Raw genomic sequence first — 16852 nt, forward strand, 5'->3', positions numbered from 1 at the left:
GCGGGGGCGCCCCCACGCGGGCGCAGTGTGGCTGAGCGTGCGCCGGGAGCGCAGGAAGCTGAGAGCCGCTGCCCCGCGGTTGTCGCGGGCTCGGCCCTGCACCCGAAGTGGAGGCTAAGGCCAAGGGGTGGAGGATCTGGCATGCCCCGGCCACCAAGCTGTCACAGAGGAACCCAGGGCTGCTCAGTGGCCTGGACGCAGTGCCAGCCTCTCTGGGGGTTTGGCCCAAACCTGTCAAAGCTCCTGTCAGTTGCCAAGTTGAGAGATTGGAGAGTTCACATAAAATCAGGACTCCCCACTTCTCTAAGGAGGGTGATAGGGCTGTCAGCCAACAGCCATTGGTGTCAATTCAACACTAACGGGAGCCCCCAATTTGGGGTGTGGCGAAGAAACTAAGTGCCAACAGCTCCATCACGAAGCAGCACAGCTAGGACACAGGACGACCTAGGCGAGGCCCCTCCGCAGCTCAGGGGGCGCCACCTGTCCAACTCCGCACAACCCCTGTGCCCTGAGCTCCGCTCCACCACAGGAAATACACCTTGCCTGGGAAGACAGGAAGCGTCGCCAGCCCCTGCACACCCCGCCAGCAGGCTTGTATGCACAGAAGTCCCCACCCCTGGTCCTTGATTGGTCAATCCTCATGCAAATGAGGACTCAAAGCTGTCGAAGTTTGATTGGTCCAAAAGGCACTGTCCTTATTGGACAGAGTGGAACTGCTCTGCTGGATGGGTGAAGATACTGATTGGTTGGAGGTTATGGCCGCCCTGGGCCATGCGGCCAGCCCTGGTGTCGCGCCATGGATAGGATCTGGGACCAAGTGAAGCCCATAGAGGTTAATTGGTATATATGAGAACTAGGATCCCCAAACCTCTCATCAATGTTATAATGAAATGACTGTCAGCAAAGCGATTACCGAGGACCGGCTCCATGTGGACGCCTCAAACAATGTGCGAGCCCATTGGTGAGACTTTCACCGTTAACAAATGGGGAGAAGGGTGGCTGGTCCTCCGATCAGGAAGGAGGACGAAGGAGCTGTATGCCAGCATGGTACAGTGACCTGCGTGGTCGGTGGTGCTGACACCCCCCAGAGGGGTCCTGAGAAGCCGGAGGCAGGTGGCGACAGTGGAATCTGAGTGTGGAGGCCAGAGCTTCTTGGTAGTTTGCAGAGAGGCCCTAACCTGCTCTGGGGAGGAAAAGGAAAAGCTGGAAGTGAGGCGAGAGCCGACGCGGTGGACACGCTGAGCCGTGGGGACGACCGACGGAACGTCAGTAGAGGTGAGGGTACTGTACCGAGGGCAGGGTCCTGGCTGGGAGCCCTTGGGGATGGGGATACCTGGGTGGATGCCTCCGAGGGTTGGGGCTCCCCACACTCCTGAAGCTGCAGAGCCAGGAAGGTGGCTCACCCCTCCCCAGGAGACGTGCGCCCCTTCCTCGCACGGGAAGACACTGTGGAGGTCCCCAAAATGCAACAGGGTCCCTTTAGGATCCCGGCTGCCCGGCTAGGACAAGTTGCAGTGTCTGGTCGGAACGAGTCGCTGGGACAGGCCCCCAGGCCAGGGAAGGGGTGGCAAGGCGCCACTTCAGAAGGCTGTCCACACCAACTCCTTCCTGTGTGATTCTGTGTGTGCGCCACTTCCAACAAGGAAACCCAGAGTGACAGAGGGCAGACACTGGTTCCTGGGGACAGGGCTGGGGATCAGGACGGCAGCCAAGAGGCAGGAAGGGGCGGAGACGGGCAACCCCAGGCTGTGACGGTGGCTGTACAGCCCCACGCATAGCGCGGAACCCAACAAACTGCAGACTCACAATGGGTGCACTTTATTGTACGTAAATTACGTCTCGATACAGCGGATTAAAAATGAAGTAGAACAGCCCTGGCTGGTGTGGCTCAGTGGACTGAGTGCTGCCCTGTGAACCAAAGGGTCACCAGTTCAATTCCCAGTCAGGGCACATGCCTGGGTTGCGGGCCAGGTGTCCAGTAGGGGGTGCTCAAGAGGCAACCACACATCGATGTTTCTCTCCCTTGTTTTCTTCTTCCCTTCCCCTCTCTAAAAATAAATACATAAAATCTTTAAATAAATAAAAATAAAGTAAAATAAAGCCTAGACTCCAGGCCACAACCCCCACAACTCCCTGGGGGCCCAGGATCTGGTCCCCATCTGCTTCCTCCCTACACCACAGCCCATAGGGGCCACGTCATGTGCTTCTGCTTGAACCTGCAGCTCCTTCCTGTCCCCCGGGCCTCTGCACGTTCCTGCTCTGCCTGGAGTACACCTGGCTCTTGACGTGGCTGGTGTGTTCTCCGGCGGGGACAGGGGCAATTCAGGGGTCAGCTCACAGGTCACCGCCCGGAAGGTCTTCATGGACACCCTGTCCAAGTGCCCCCAGCCAGTTCCTCCTGACTACTTTGCCTTCCGTTCCGCCACCGCCACCTTTGCAACGGCGTCTTTTCCTTGTTTACTCACTGGTTACCCCAGTTCTCGCCTAGAAGGTGAGCCCGAGGCGGGCGGGGACTTTCACTATCTTATTCACGCCCAACATCTGGGTCGATACTTGGCACACAGTAGGCTGAATAGTTACCTAAACATCTGTTCAGTGCGTATTGATCTGGTCTGTGCAGGGGCCGTTCTTGAAGAATTTTAGTGAGAGTATTTAACGATGACGGCAAGCCTGCTCCTCTCTCTGCGACACGCCGCATCGGGGGTCAGCATCAGGACCAGAGCGAGGCCAGGGGGCCCCCGGGGAGGGGCAGCCGGACCGCCGGGGGCAGCGGCGGGACCGCCCTGCGTGCAGCCTTCTGCAGGAGTGTGCGGTTGTCATTCAGCGGTTGCATCTAAAGGAGAACGTTTTCCTCACTTGATCGACAGCCTTTTTGTCAGGAATCGTTAATTTGTGTGTAACATTTTCTATCCCATGAAGTAATTCAAATTGCCACTTGAAAAAACATAAAATTTGAGGACAGAATTCTAACTTCATCACAATAACCGTGAGCAATGGTACTTGGACATCTAGTTAACTCGTGTAGAAAAAATTCTCCAAGTGGCCAAGTTTATGGGCTCTCAGGGGCCTGATTACTAAAAACAGCAACAAAACTCAGCCCGTTTCCTGGTGAATTGCCTCCTTTGTTTACATAGCCCTGCCGGCCCCTCTCAGGCTACTGCGAGTCTTTCGCATTTGATCCTTTCTGCCAAGTTTCTTCCGCTGCTCCAAATGAATGGATTCCATCTGAAAATCATAGGATTAATAATTACACTCTAAGCTCAAGAAAATTCTTTTCTGTGTCACTGCCATCATCTCTATTTGGTGCATTTCCCCAGGAAAATAATAAAGCAGCCTCACCAACAGAGCCAGGATTTTAAATTTAGCTCGAGCAGTCTCCCCTCCCAGCTCCCTGTGACTCACCCCTGCCGCCCGGGGCTCATCCTGCTGCCTGGATGGACCGCGGCCAGCCCTCCGCCCAGCCCTGGACTTGGTGCCATCCCTTCCCACGCGCTGTGAGCACCCGGCAAAGTGCGTACCCAGAGAGACCACGCGGAGAGGCCCAAGGCTGATGGTCTCAGGAACTGAGCACACCAGCAGACCCCAGCCTGTGGCTTTCTGGATGCCACCCTGGGCGTTGCTGTCACTGGGACTGTGTTGTTGTGGCTGCAGGTCCCCCCTCCCAGGGCCGCGTGCGAGACGCCTGCTCAGCGCCATATGGGGGAGCGTGACACCTGGCCGCACCGAACAAGCTGGCAGCCGCTGTCTTGAGCTCGGAGCCCAAGGGCTCTCTGCATGGGTCCTGCCTGGCAGAGAAGCCGCCTTTGGCTGGGAATTTGGGACAAGCCACAGTGTCACCTAGTCACACACACTCCGGGTCTGATCAGAGGGAAGGGTCCCGTCTGCTGCAGGAGCTGTGTGCATGAGAGGTGCGGACTGGCCAGGGCGGTGGGCCGTGTGGACGCCCGATCATGGGCCAAGCGCAAGGCCACAGGGGGCACGTGGTTCATGTAGGGCTCCTCCTGGCCAGTGGGGACGCCAGGGCTTCCTGTCCTCACCGTTCTGCACTGTCCTGAGCGCCAGGACAAGGGGTGGGGTGTCGTCCAGGTGTCCAGCATGGGGTGCCTTCCGCCACAGACACGCTGCTTGTTACTGATTTCAGAAGTTTCCCCAAAGTCGCACTCGGAGGGTGGTCCTCTCCTTCCCCCACGAATACCAGGAGTGGAGCAAACATAGGGAATGTCCTACAGTGTTTTCCGGAGAAGGGAGGCAGTCTGAGCACCGGCAAGTTAGACGGACGTTTTCAGAGAAAACACCTGTTATCATCGCTAAGGAAACGATGGGAGGTGTGGGAGGTGTGATGCTCGGCAAGCTCCTCTCACGTCCTCCTTTGGCAAGTGTATCAACAGAGCCAGGAAACACCTTGGCCCGCTAGGAGTGAATCTGGGATGCGCACCACGCCCTGCCCAGTGAACTGAGCCACGGTCCCTCACAGCTGTGGACAGACAGCCACCCAGGGCCGCTCGGCGGGGCAGATCATGAGGACTGGGCCTCCTGGTCTGCGGCGGGGCTGCTCCCACCGGTCAGGTCTCCCCGTTCTGGAGGGAGTCTCGGTGGAGCTGATGTCTGTGGAGTGTGACAGGCTCAGAAGCACCACAAACTGATTTGCAAAAACCTTGAAGAAGGAATGAAACTCATGCATCTGGGGGAGGGATCGCACCTTTCGGCTGAAGGTCGGTGTGCTTCCTCGGTGCTCCAGGGAGAGAGGGCTGCTGCTGGAACCCCCGGGGCTGAGGCGTCTGCTGGCGGCTTCTTTCTCTGCTTGGGTTTTAGAGTGTTCACCTCCAGGGCGGGAGGAGGAGGCGGCAATTTGATGCCAAGCATCCACCCGGGCACTGCAGCTGCGTCCAGTCACACTCCTGTCAATACTGAGGGGGTCCCAGTGTCAGAAGCCTCTGAGCAGACACCTGGCCCAGCCCGGGAACTGGGCCTCCTGCGTGGGCCTGGAGCTCGGGACTGGATGGCAGGAGAAGGAGTGGTCTGCGTGGCTGGGCCGTCAGGGGGCTGCTGCCCACACCGCCATGTGGGCTTGGAGACCCTGAACCCGTGTGTTTTCCTGCATGTATGAAGCACCGAGCATGTGCCTGAGGCCTAGACACAGGCAGCACCGTGAAGAAACAGGAAGACAAGATCTCTGTTCTGGGGGGAGGGTGGATAATTGGAAGAATCCCCGTGGTCCTGGCCAGGTGGCTCAGCTGGTTGGAGTATCGTCCTGCACACCAGAGGGTTGCGGGTTCAGTCCCCAGCCGGGATGTGTCTGGGAGGTAGCCAATCGATGTTTCTCTCTCACGTGGATGTGTGTGTATGTCTGTCCCTCTCTCTCTCTCTCCCCCCTTCCTCTCTCTAAAAGTCAGTGAGAACGTATCCTCGGGTGAGGATTAAAAATATCAGTAATAAGGTGGCCCTCGTAGGCACTCGCCGCACTTGCCCTGAGCCAGGCCCTGCTGTGGGCACCGGTGTTTGTTATTTCTTCCTGCACTAACTCCTCAGCTCTCCCTGTGAGCCACGCAGATGGACACATGGGGCTGAGGCCGCCGGCCGCAGGCCCACCCAGGCCCTCGCTTGGACATGCAGCACGTGGACGCCTGGAGCTCAGTGACCCGAACCGGAAGGACCCACTTCAGCAGGGGCCGGGAGGACCGTCCCAGGGAGGCATTCCCGCTGAGACCTGTCTGGCTTTCCTGGAGCCCATTCCTGGCTTTGGGGCAGAAAGCTGGGACCTGCCCTCCGTCAGACCTTGGCATTCAGGATTGGGGTGCACACTCCCAGCGGCACAGCCCCACCTGCCTTTCTCCCCTCCCGCTCCCGCTCCGCTCTGGCTGGGAAGTGACCCGCCCTAGGACGAGGCCGCCCCTTTCAGGCGTATCACTTTCCCCAGACAGCTGCTATCGAGTCCAGACGGGACAAATGCCTAAAGTTAGTGATCAGCTTTTTTTGGAAACTGCTGAGGAATTTCACGTCCAAAAGAGCTGAAATCGGAAATGTTCGAGGCCTTGACTTTCTCGGCAGTTTGGGGGTGGGTGTCGTTGCGGCTGGAGCCCAGATGCCTGCGTGCCCTGCGGGGGGCTGTGGACAGGTGTGATGGAGCCTGAGGCCTGGCAGGGGAGTCACCTGTCCCGTGATCACAATGGACTTGTGACCACATGATCCCGGCCAGAGGGACAGCGGCTGCGCCCACCCCTTTTTCTCTCACGGGCGCCCCAGCCACCGTGGGCAGAGTCGCTCCGGGGGCTGGTGCTCGGCTCTGAGTGAGGGCTTTGGACAGGCCCTTCCAGGAGAAGGCGAAGGCTGCATGGACGCTGGCACCTTCCCGGAGTTGCCACAACCGGCTTCTCTGGCCGTGAGCCCCACAAACAGGCCCCGCAAAGTCCACCTCGGGGCAAGGTTCTGCGCTCCCGTCGGTCCGAAGGCGCCTAATCTGGCAGCGTCAGCGGGGGTCGTGCGCCGGTCGCCTCCTAGGCAGGCGCGCGGAGATTCCGTGTCAGCTCCGGCTAGACCCGCAGTGGTGGGACTGGTTGCGCCAGACGCGGGCTGGGAACGCGCCGGGCCCCCGGGGAGGGGGCTCGGCCGGGCGGGGCCGCTAGAGCCCGAGGGGGCGGTGCTCGTGGCTCGGGGGCGGCCGGGGCGGCAGGTGGGGTGGCGGCCGGGTTCCGGGCGGGGCGGCTCCCAGCTCCGCGCTCTCCGCCCTCGCTCCCGCGCCCGCGCGAGCGCCCTCCCTCTCCCGCCCGCCTGTGCCACCGCCGCGGCCGCCGGAGAAGCAACTTCGCGAGCGCCCGAGACCCGCCGGACCCTGGCGCCGCGCCGGGGCAGCCCGAGCGGCCGGAGGCCATGGACGCGCTGGCCTGGCTGCTGCCCCCGCTCCTCCTGCTCTGCGCGCGGCAGCCCCGCGGCACCAGGTGAGCGGCCCCGCGTCCGCGCGCGCTGGCGCCGAGACCCGGCTGCGGGTAGGAGCCGGGCGCGAACCCCGGCTCACCCCCTGTCTGCCCACCCTGTTGCCCCCGCATCCGCCCCCAAGTCCCACTCCCATTTCCCCGTGTCTGCCCCCCCATTCTCCCATGTCGGTCCCCATCCCTGGTTCCCCTCGTGTCTGTCCCCCGCCCCAAGTTTGCCTTGTATTGCCCCCGTCCGCGCCCCCTTGTCTGTCCCGGTCTCTCCCAGGACTGCCCCCGCGCCGTCTCCCCGCGCCCGCCCTCCTTTCCGCACCCTGGCTGCTGCCACCCCTGGGTGCTGTCCGCCGTCCCGGTGCTGAACTGGAGCTGCGGGGCGGGACGAGGATCGGAACTGCTCCCAATTTTGCCCGGAGGAGCCCCGGCGGCACTCGGCCGGAGCTTGGCTGGCGAGCGCCGTTCCCAGCGCGGGATGCGCGCTGCGCGGGCAGGAGGAAAGGAGAGATGTGAGAACGGGAGGAGGCTCCCCCTCTCCGTGGGAGCAGAGCTGCGCGGGCGCCTCTGTGTCCCGGGGCAGGTCTGGGTGGACGGGAAGGCGCGTCCGCCTGGCTGTGTGCTGTGAAAGTGCCGGCAGGGATGCGGGGGTCTCCTTTCAAAGGGCATCCTCCGAGCTCGAGCTCGGGAATGCGCAGGTGGGAGCAAACCCGGTGCCCCTGGCGGCTGGCAACACTGGGATTTCTTCCTGACAGTTGGGCGGGACGAGGGCCCTGTCTCCCAGAGAAGGGCTCCCCAGGCCGAGGCTCCCTCCTCCTGGCTTCCAGAGACCAGCACAGTCCTGGCTTGCTCTCCTCCTCACCGGGCCCCCTCCCACGGGTGTCGTGAGGGCTGTTTTGATGCAAGGGCTCTGCAGAGCAACCACAGCAAAAACAGGCGCCCCCTCCCCCCACCCTGCCCGCCAAGTACAATGTCAGGGTCAGCCAGCTGGTGTCGGAGACTTCAGACCTGGAGGTGGCTGACCAGCAGCGTCATCGGGCATAGCGCTCAGCCAGCAGGTGCTCGAGGGAGCGGGATGTGGCCAGAGTCCCTTGCTGGTGGGGCGGGGGCAGAGCCAGCAAGGCCTGGGCTGGGCAGGGGCACAGCGGCTGTGCCTGTGGCCCCGGCAGTGCTGATTCGCCCTCCCGCGGGAGGGCGTTGCTTTGTCCTCCAGCCCCACAGGCCTCCTGGCTTCCTCCTTCCCTACTTCACAGAACCAGGGAGGGACAGGCTGAGGCGGGCTGGAGCTGCATGCGCTGGATGCCACGATCTGCTGGTGACCCAGCCCAGGGCCATGGCAATGAGATCCGAACCCCAATGTCTTAGCCCCAGTTTGACCCAAAAACTCACTTAGCAGGAAAGCCTGTCCCACTCCGATAAGAGGTTTGTTCGTCTCTATCCGTCCTGTTTCGGGGCCATATTCATACACGTCCTGCCGGGGTGTTCCCCAGGGCCCCTGAGGCTGCACAGGCGGCTCGCCACCTTTCTGAGGCCTGGAACATTCTGTACTGCGACCCCCTTCTGGCTCCTGGGTGTCGGGTGAGGGATGTCACCTGCGCTTTGTGGGCCTTGGTGGGCCACCTTCAGACAGCCCCCCTTCCTGCCATCAGCTTCAGTGCCCCTCACCCCAAAGAGCAGAAGGACTGCACCCTCGCCCCTCAGCGTCCAGGTCCTCACCCCTGCAGCGTGGGCGGGGGGGGGGGCAGTGGGACTAACAGGAGACGCCTGATCTGGCTACCACTGCGCAGGGGTGCCGGTGGGAGAAGCTCGGTAGGATGTGAAGCCATGTTCAGGGCAGTGCCGGTGGGCTGGGACGAACCCGTGAGCCTGCCCGTCCACTGGCGTGTGGGCACCAAGCTCACCAGCCGCACGCCGAGTGGGAGGCCCTCCCCAGCTGCCGACACCTCAGTCTCCCTGGAGAGGCCGCGCCCGCGGCTCCCGCCTTGCCAGCTCCCCGTGCGCCCGCATCGGGCTCCTCTTTGCCTTGGTAACTGAGGTGCCAGCGTGGCTGGTGTTGCTCTAAAAACAGAGCTGTCGGGGCTCCGTGGGCTGGTGTGTGCGTGGCGGGGGCCTCGAGGGGAGCAGGGCCCGGTGGCTTCGCTCAGCAAGCCCACATTCCCAGCCCCCCCCAGTCCCGTGCCCCCCCCCCAGTCCCCTGGGGCACAGACAAGTGATGGGGGGGGTTTGCTCTCCCAGGGGCAGGAGAGGGAGGGAGAGTGCAGGGCGGGAGCTGCCTGTCACTTCCCGGTGGCCCTCAGGAGTTGGAGCCAGGTGCTTGTTTCTGCGCTTCTGTTCACCACGCTGAAGGAAACCCCTGCCTGGGACCACCGCAGGGGTCCCAGGCTGTCCTGAGCCAGAAGCCTCTCCCAAGACGCTGGTCTGAACCACCTCGTTTTTACTCCAGGCTGAGCTTCCCACACTCAACCTCCATCCCCAAATACCCCTCAGAATCCAGACTAGCAGGTAGCACGCTCTCCTTGGCATTCTGGCCCCGCGCATCCCCCCACAGCTGGAAAACGGCCAGCCCCCGACCTTGCTGAGAAGTGACATCAGGAGGAGCCTGCCCCTGTCTTGCTCCCCGAGGTGGCAGAGGCTAAGCAATCTCTGGCGTCCTGCCACTTCCAGGTCAGCTTCACGAAGGGGCTGACCCTGGCCTTGCCCTCATGCCCCAGAGTGAGCGTGGGGTGGGTGGGCAGGGGGAGGAGGAAGGAATGTTCCCGCCTGTGCCACTACCCCGAGGCCCGGGAAGGACACTGTCTCCTGACGACCTCGTTACAGGCTGTTGCTGCCGCTGGATGGCAGCTGGGCCAGTCCAAAAATAAAGCCTATTTCAGATCCCTTTCCGCCGACCTTCAGGGTGACCTCCATTTGCCGTTTGATGGTGCTCTGCTTGGGGCCGGGACTTATTTCATTCCGTCTTATGCTTCGTTACAAAGAGCCAGCCCACCCCGCCCTGGATGGGGCCATGACCAAGGTGGTCCTGGGAGTAGCTTGGGGGTCTTCAGTGTCATTAGCCGAGAAGCTCCCAGCTCCAAGTCAACCTTCTTCAAAAGGCCACACGTGAAACGGACGAGGGGACTTGGTGCCCCACCTGCTGGGGCCTCCCGAACCCAGACAGCCTCAGGGGTTCTGGACGCCCTGAGAGCACAGGGTGGGGGCTTCCCGTCCAGACTGGGCTGCGCCTGGAAGCTCCGCTGCAGGCTCAGCCCTGGAACTCCAGCCTCCACCCACTGCGACTCCAGAAACACAAGGTCCCTGGGGGGCCCCAGGCTGGGCCAGGCCCCTCTCCGTCTCAGGTGCATCCATCCCAGCGTGGCGGCGTTCACTCACCCCTCCCCCAGGGCATACGTGCAGTCTCCCACCAGAAGCACGGTTTTGAAACCAGAGCCTGGGGCGTGCGGGCCAGGGTGAGACAGTGCTGAGCTTGTCCAGATGAGGGGCGGTGGACCGGAAGGGGTGGGGATGGAGACAGAGGCTCGGCGGAGGCCCTGGTTGGCTCCAGAGGAGTAGGGGGAGCCGGAGTGTGGGCTGTAGTGGGCCCACATGGGGCACTAGGCAAGGGGTTGGACGTGGCGGCTGGACATGGGAATGGGCCTCAGCTTGGCTTCGCGGACTGCACAGCAGAGCAGGAGCTGGGTGCCAGGCCGCAGATGACAAGGAGACAGTCTCTGGGGAGCAGGAGGCCAGGCTGGGGTGTGGCCCCCACCCTTGGGAGGGGAGGGCTGGCCAGCTGTGCAGGGGGGACCCAGAAGGGACATTGGTCTTCTTGCCACCACAGAAGGAAGGGCCTGGAGTGGGCACCTGGGCCCACGGTCAGGGCTGGCTGGCTGGTCTGTCTCCAGGCACAGGGAGCCCCAAAGTCAGGATTCCCGGCCATCCCAGATCCAGATCTTGGCCCCTCAGGTGTCCCGCATGAGCTCAGATCAGGCTTGGGGCCCAAAGTCACCTTGTCGGAAAGGAAGCGATTCAGAGAATAACAGGAGTGTTATTCTTGAATGGCCCTGGTCATCCCCAGCTCTGCAATTTAGGGGAGGTGCCCTGTCTCCCCCACTGTGTGTGCTCCTCCCCATGGGCTGGAGGAGGGGGGTGAGTGTCCTGGGGCCACTGTAACCAGTGACCACAAACTTGGGTGCTTACAACAACAGACATTTGTTCTCTGCCACTTCTGGAGGCTATAAGTTCAAGACCACAGTGTGAGCAGGTTGCTTCCTTCTGAGGCCAGGAGGGGAATCCGTTCCAAGCCTCTCCCAGCTCCCGGTGCCTCTGGCCCGCGGGCCTGTGGCTGCAACACTCCGCCTCAGCCCCCGTACTCAGGTGGCATGGGGCCCACCCTTGCCCAACACGACCTCATCTCAACTAGTCACAGCCACAGCAACCCTGTGTCCATAGGAGGCCCATTCCCAGGTTCTGGGTGGACAGGAGTTTTGGGGGCCACTGCTCACCCCAGGTCAGGTGCACAGAAGGAGGGTGGGCAGATGTTGCTTCTGGGGAGCTTGGTGTGTCCGGCTGTCCAGCATGTGTGTGGACACAAGGTGTCTGCCACGCATGGGACACTCGCTGTGGCCCTGCTAGGCCGTCAGTGGGATTGTCCTGCAACCAGGAGCTAAGGCCCCAGCTTTCCTGGAGTCAGACTGAGCTCCAGAAGCACCTGGTGAGGCAGGTGACTCTGGGGCCAGGCCTGGGCCTGTCGGCAAGGGACAGAGAGCAGGAGGCCGGCTGCACCTGCCCCTGGGCCATCCAGGCCCTCCCCTGCCCCTCCCCAGCCTCCAGGTCAGGCACCTTTTCTCCCAAGTCACCTCCTGCAGGGGACTTTCACCTCAGAGGCTGCAAGGCTGATGTGCGCCCTTGTCAAGGCCACTGTGGTCTGTCTGATGGGGAGCTCTGGGCTAGCTGCCCCCCGTGAGTCATTTGTGGAGGGAGCCAGAGGGTGCAGGCCAGGCTGAGGGCTCCGCCGGGCCCTGGCAGCCTCCATCCAGGCTGAGCCGGCAGGGCAGACACGGGGGGAAGAATGGAGCAGCCCTGGGCCCTGGGCCTCCCTGGGTGCCGTTTCTGGCGTGACTCCTGCCTGGAGGGGCTCTCAGGGTGGTCCTCCCTGTCCCCGCTAGCCCACGTGCCCCGCACAGAGTGGCCGCCTCAGGTAGGGATCCAGGTTCCATCCCAGGGGCCGCGCCTGTGACCAGTGGGCCTTGCTTTCCCAGAGCGATGAATGACATCGGAGACTATGTCGGCTCCAACCTGGAGATATCTTGGCTCCCCAACCTGGACGGCCTGATCGAGGGCTACGCCCGGAACTTCCGGCCCGGCATCGGAGGTGAGCAGGCAGGCAGTTGGGGCCCAGGGCCCCGCTATGCGTGTGTGTGGTCCCTGGCTCTGGGCTGGCTCCCCGGAGGCTGTGTCATACCTGGAGTGCTGCCCCTGGGGGTCCAGCGGGGAAGGTGGGCCCTCTAGGCCTTGCTGTGGACTTGCACCAAGACGGCCCTCTCCACACAACGCCTGCCTGTTCCCACCCCGCCTGCCTGGGGTGCTGGGGTCTGGTCTCAGCCCTGCTCCCTCCTCGCAGGCCCCCCTGTGAACGTGGCACTTGCCATCGAGGTGGCCAGCATCGACCACATATCCGAGGTGAACATGGTAGGTGCCGCCAGCCTCCGTCCCACCTGTGACTGTGCGTCCCCGGGCAGAGTGGCTGACGGCTGGGGGCCCCCCTGCCCCCACAGGAGTACACCATGACCGTGTTCCTGCACCAGAGCTGGCGGGACAGCAGGCTGTCCTACAACCACACCAACGAGACCCTGGGCCTGGACAGCCGCTTCGTGGACAAGCTCTGGCTCCCGGACACCTTCATCGTGAATGCCAAGTCCGCCTGGTTCCACGACGTGACCGTGGAGAACAAACTCATCCGGCTGCAGCCAGACGGCGTGATCCTGTACAGCATCCGGTGAGCCTGCCTGCCCTCCGGGGAAGCCCACGACCCACTGCTGGGGACGGGGGCTGTCACACCCTCCAATGACCAGCAGCCAGCCGCTCAGGATGTGGCCGCTGCTGAGGTGGCTGCCCAGGAGGGAGCTGGCAGAATTAGCATCGGGGTGGAATTCACCCAACATGAAGTGAGCCATTTATGTTTGGTTTAATCTCCATTGTATTTTCCCCCATTAGCGTGTGGTGCCCTGATGCCACCTCCCCCCAGCAGTCCCCGCACTGCTGTCCACGCCCATGAGTCCTTTTCCTGCTTTGCCCCGCCCCCTGCCCCCCACCAGCTGTCGTCTGTAAAATGAGCCATTTAGACACGAACGAGGCAGTGGCACTAGCACGTCGCCAGCCTTGTGCAAACACCACCCCTGTTCAGGTCCAGACCCCCCAAGGGGGCCCGTACTGGCTCAGCGGTGGCTCTCTCCACCCCCATCTGCCCCACCAGTCTGCCCCATCTCCGTGCTCTTGCCTCGTCTGCAGCCTTTGTGGAAAATGAGTCACACGCCGTGTGACCTTTGTGCTGCCTGCTCTCACGCGGCGAATCGTCTTTGGGGTTCACGCATGTCCTGACGCTGATTGGAATTTCGTTCCTCTTTTGGCTGACCTCCCGTAGCCAGTCCCCCAGTGTCTGCATCCACCCGTCCACCCATGGGCGCCGAGTTGCGTCTACCTCCTGGCAGTCGTGGGCTACACTGCTATGAACACGTGTGTTCGCGTGTTTGAACACGTGCTCTCTGACACGTGCCGTATGAAAATGGAATTAATTGCCAACATTTCCAAAGTCAGCAGGGTTACACAGGAATCTAAATTCTCTTGGGAAATCAGAACCCTTGGCAGCTGGTCCATCTCCCGTTCACGGTCAGCGGGAACACCTGGGGCTGTCCACGGGGTGGGCTGGGCACCCGGCTGGGCCGGCCTCCTAGGCCCTGCCCTAGCCACAAAGTCCAGCATCTTGCAGGATGAAGAAAGTGAATGGAATCCAGTCCTTCACTCCTGAAGGACAGGAACCACAAGTATCTGTAAAGTGGTCAGTTCTCGGTTTCCACCCAGAAGCCGGCTCTTCGCCACCACAGCTTGCAGGCACCACGCCGAGGCGGGGGCTCCCGGAGACGCCCCTCCGGGCGGTGCGGGGGGGCCTCTAAGCCTGTCGGGCCAGGGGAGCTGCCAGCTCCCGGGGCCTGGCCTCATGCCTGGGAACCTCCCACACAGAATCACCTCCACGGTGGCCTGTGACATGGACCTGGCCAAGTACCCCCTGGACGAGCAGGAGTGCACGCTGCACCTGGAGAGCTGTGAGTGCCGCCTGCCTCCCCGGGGCCTTGGCTGTGGGTGGGCAGGGGCCTCAGACTGTCCGGGCCCAAGGCGGCTGGCCTGGCTCGGCCGCAGGGAGGCGTCTGGGATGGGGCGTCCATGGTGCGAGAAGCCTGGGCAGGAACAGAAGGGGCTGTGAGGCCCGAGCAGCCTGCCCGCCTCTCTCGGCTCGGTGCCCCGCCCAGGACAGCCAGGCCACCGTGGCAGCCCCCGCGGGTCACCTGGCGATGGTGGCCTGCCCGCTCTTCTGGCCCTGTCCACCTCCCGAGGCCTCCTCGCTCTGGGCGTTGCTGCTGTGCTGGGCTCCTGTGGGGGCTGCCGGGGGCTGAGGGCGCTGGGCTTTCCTGCAGACGGCTACTCGTCCGAGGACATCATCTACTACTGGTCGGAAAACCAGGAGCAGATCCACGGGCTGGACAAGCTGCAGCTGGCCCAGTTCACCATCACCCGCTACCGCTTCACCACGGAGCTGATGAACTTCAAGTCAGGTGCTGCGGCCTCTCGTGGCCTCTTCCTGTGCTCGGGCTCCTGGTTTTCCTGGGCATGTAGCTGAGCGCCAGCCGGCTTTGAGGGCCCTGAGGGTGCTGCTGGGGCACAGGCTGCACAGGGTGAATGTGGGTCAGCTTTTTCCCATCTACTCCTCAGCCCTTTGTCGCTTCCTGGGGGCTGGCAGCACTCTGGACTTGGGGAGCAACCTGAGGAGTGTGGGGTGCTCCTTGGACCCCAACACTGCAGGGGCTCAGGGGCCAAGCCTTGGGGGCTGCCTTGTGGCATGGCCCCTCCTATGCAGCCACCAGGGCCTGGGAGCCCAGTCTTGCTCTTTCCTGGAGCCTGGCCGTGCATGGTGGAAGGCCAGGAGAGGAGAGGTCTCCCCTGGGCCAGCAAGGGGACAGTGGTGGACTCTTCCTCTGCACCTCCCTCTGGGTGGCCATGCGGTGAGGCAGCCTCTCTCAGAAGGCCAGGCCCAGGGCTGGGGAGACCCCTGGCCCGCCAGGCTGTGTGGGGAGGTGGAGAAGGCCGGCGTCTAGGGTCCTCCTTCCTTGTGAGAGTGGCCGCAGCCCTGAGCACCAGGGTGTGTGGTGGCGGGTAGGGGTCGGGCAGGGACGGTGCTGGGCCCTGACAGGGTCTTGTCTGCAGCCGGCCAGTTCCCGAGGCTCAGCCTGTACTTCCAGCTGCGGAGGAACCGGGGCGTCTACATTATCCAGTCCTACATGCCCTCCGTCCTCCTGGTCGCCATGTCCTGGGTCTCCTTCTGGATCAGCCAGGCCGCCGTGCCGGCCAGGGTGTCTCTAGGTACCGGCCTGGCCTGTCCTCCGGGGGGCTGGTGGGAGGCCAGGGGCCAGGGCCAGCACAGTGCCGAGACCAGCCCCGCGACTCCTGCAGGCATCACCACGGTGCTCACCATGACCACCCTGATGGTCAGCGCCCGCTCCTCCCTGCCGCGGGCGTCGGCCATCAAGGCGCTGGACGTGTACTTCTGGATCTGCTACGTGTTCGTGTTTGCCGCGCTGGTGGAATATGCCTTCGCCCACTTCAACGCTGACTACCGGAAGAAGCAAAAGGCCAAGGTCAAGGTCATGGAGCAGAGGGCAGAGGTGAGGATGGGCCAGTCTGGGCTTCTGGAGCTCAGGACCAAGGACAGCCCCCTCCCCAAACACTCACACACACTCACCCAGCACAGGGGGGAGGCAGCCACTGTTTCCTGGGCACAGCCTGGGACCCTCTGCCGACTGCTCTGGGGACGTCACCTGCACCCCCACTCCCTGGCTCTTGCATGCTGGCCTGGGTCGCGGGTGGGCAGGGGGTGGGGGGCGCTCGTGTGGCAGCCCCGGGGGGCCTGGGTCAGGTGGCCCTCAGCCCTGTCCCTGCTCCTCCCGGCAGATGGACGTGAGGAACGCCATTGTCCTGTTCTCCCTCTCGGCTGCCGGCGTCTCCCAGGAGCTGGCGGCGTCCCACCGGCCGAGCCGCATGCCTGGGAACCTCCTGGGCTCCTACAGGTCGGTGGAGGTGGAGACGGGGGAGACCAGGAAGCAGGGGGGAGCCCGCGCGGGGGCCCAGGGAGGCCTCCGCGCACTGTTCAAGCCCATTGACGCGGACACCATCGACATGTATGCACGTGCCGTGTTCCCCGCGGCCTTTGCGGCTGTCAACGTCATCTACTGGGCAGCCTACACCATGTGAGGCTGGGCCCTCTGCAGCCCGGAACTTCCCAAGAGAGAGGATGCTTGGGTGGGAGCGGCCTGCTCCAGGAGGTTTAAAGTGGGAACAAGAACGGGCCACGTGAAACAGGAGGACGGCCTGGGCCTCCCTAAGCAGCGGCTCTGTCTCCTCCCTCCCTGAGACGCCGCCCTGGGCCTCCCACAGCCTCTCCCGAAGACGTCCAGCCAGCTCCTCCTTCCCGGCAGCAGAGCGGGCCTGCCCCGAGGCTGGGCCGGCAGGCGCAGGGCCCCTGGGGGCCTGTGCACTTGCCGGGCTGCAAGAGCAAGCCTCTCCAGGGCCCTGCTCTGTGGGACTGAGCCTGGCAGGGGGACAGGCTGGGCGTGGACGGTGCTCGTCACACTGGTGACAAGGTGGAGACAAGGGTTCATGGGTCTTTGGTCCCAGCATGAAATAAA

General features: G+C 63.0%; 1 protein-coding gene across 1 annotated transcript; it reads left to right on the forward strand.

Annotated features, from left to right (window-relative positions):
• The first annotated feature begins 6867 nt into the window (after window positions 1-6867).
• GABRD (gamma-aminobutyric acid type A receptor subunit delta) lies at window positions 6868-16852 on the forward strand. Its single transcript, XM_053920805.2, has 9 exons — window positions 6868-6935; window positions 12158-12270; window positions 12520-12587; window positions 12674-12894; window positions 14136-14218; window positions 14588-14725; window positions 15375-15530; window positions 15621-15832; window positions 16119-16852. Exons 1-9 carry the CDS (start codon window positions 6868-6870, stop codon window positions 16416-16418), a joined length of 1359 nt encoding a protein of 452 aa, XP_053776780.1. The 3' UTR covers window positions 16419-16852.

The sequence above is a fragment of the Desmodus rotundus genome, chromosome 3 (genome assembly GCF_022682495.2).
Source record: "Desmodus rotundus isolate HL8 chromosome 3, HLdesRot8A.1, whole genome shotgun sequence".
NCBI lineage: Eukaryota > Metazoa > Chordata > Mammalia > Chiroptera > Phyllostomidae > Desmodus > Desmodus rotundus.

Bases quoted from the DNA above. Each gene is read 5' to 3' on its own strand.
- GABRD (XM_053920805.2), top strand. From the start codon at position 6,868: ATGGACGCGCTGGCCTGGCTGCTGCCCCCGCTCCTCCTGCTCTGCGCG. The intron at 12,271-12,519 runs GTGAGCAGGCAG...CCCTCCTCGCAG, and splicing joins CTTCCGGCCCGGCATCGGAG to GCCCCCCTGTGAACGTGGCA. The intron at 14,726-15,374 runs GTGCTGCGGCCT...TCTTGTCTGCAG, and splicing joins GCTGATGAACTTCAAGTCAG to CCGGCCAGTTCCCGAGGCTC.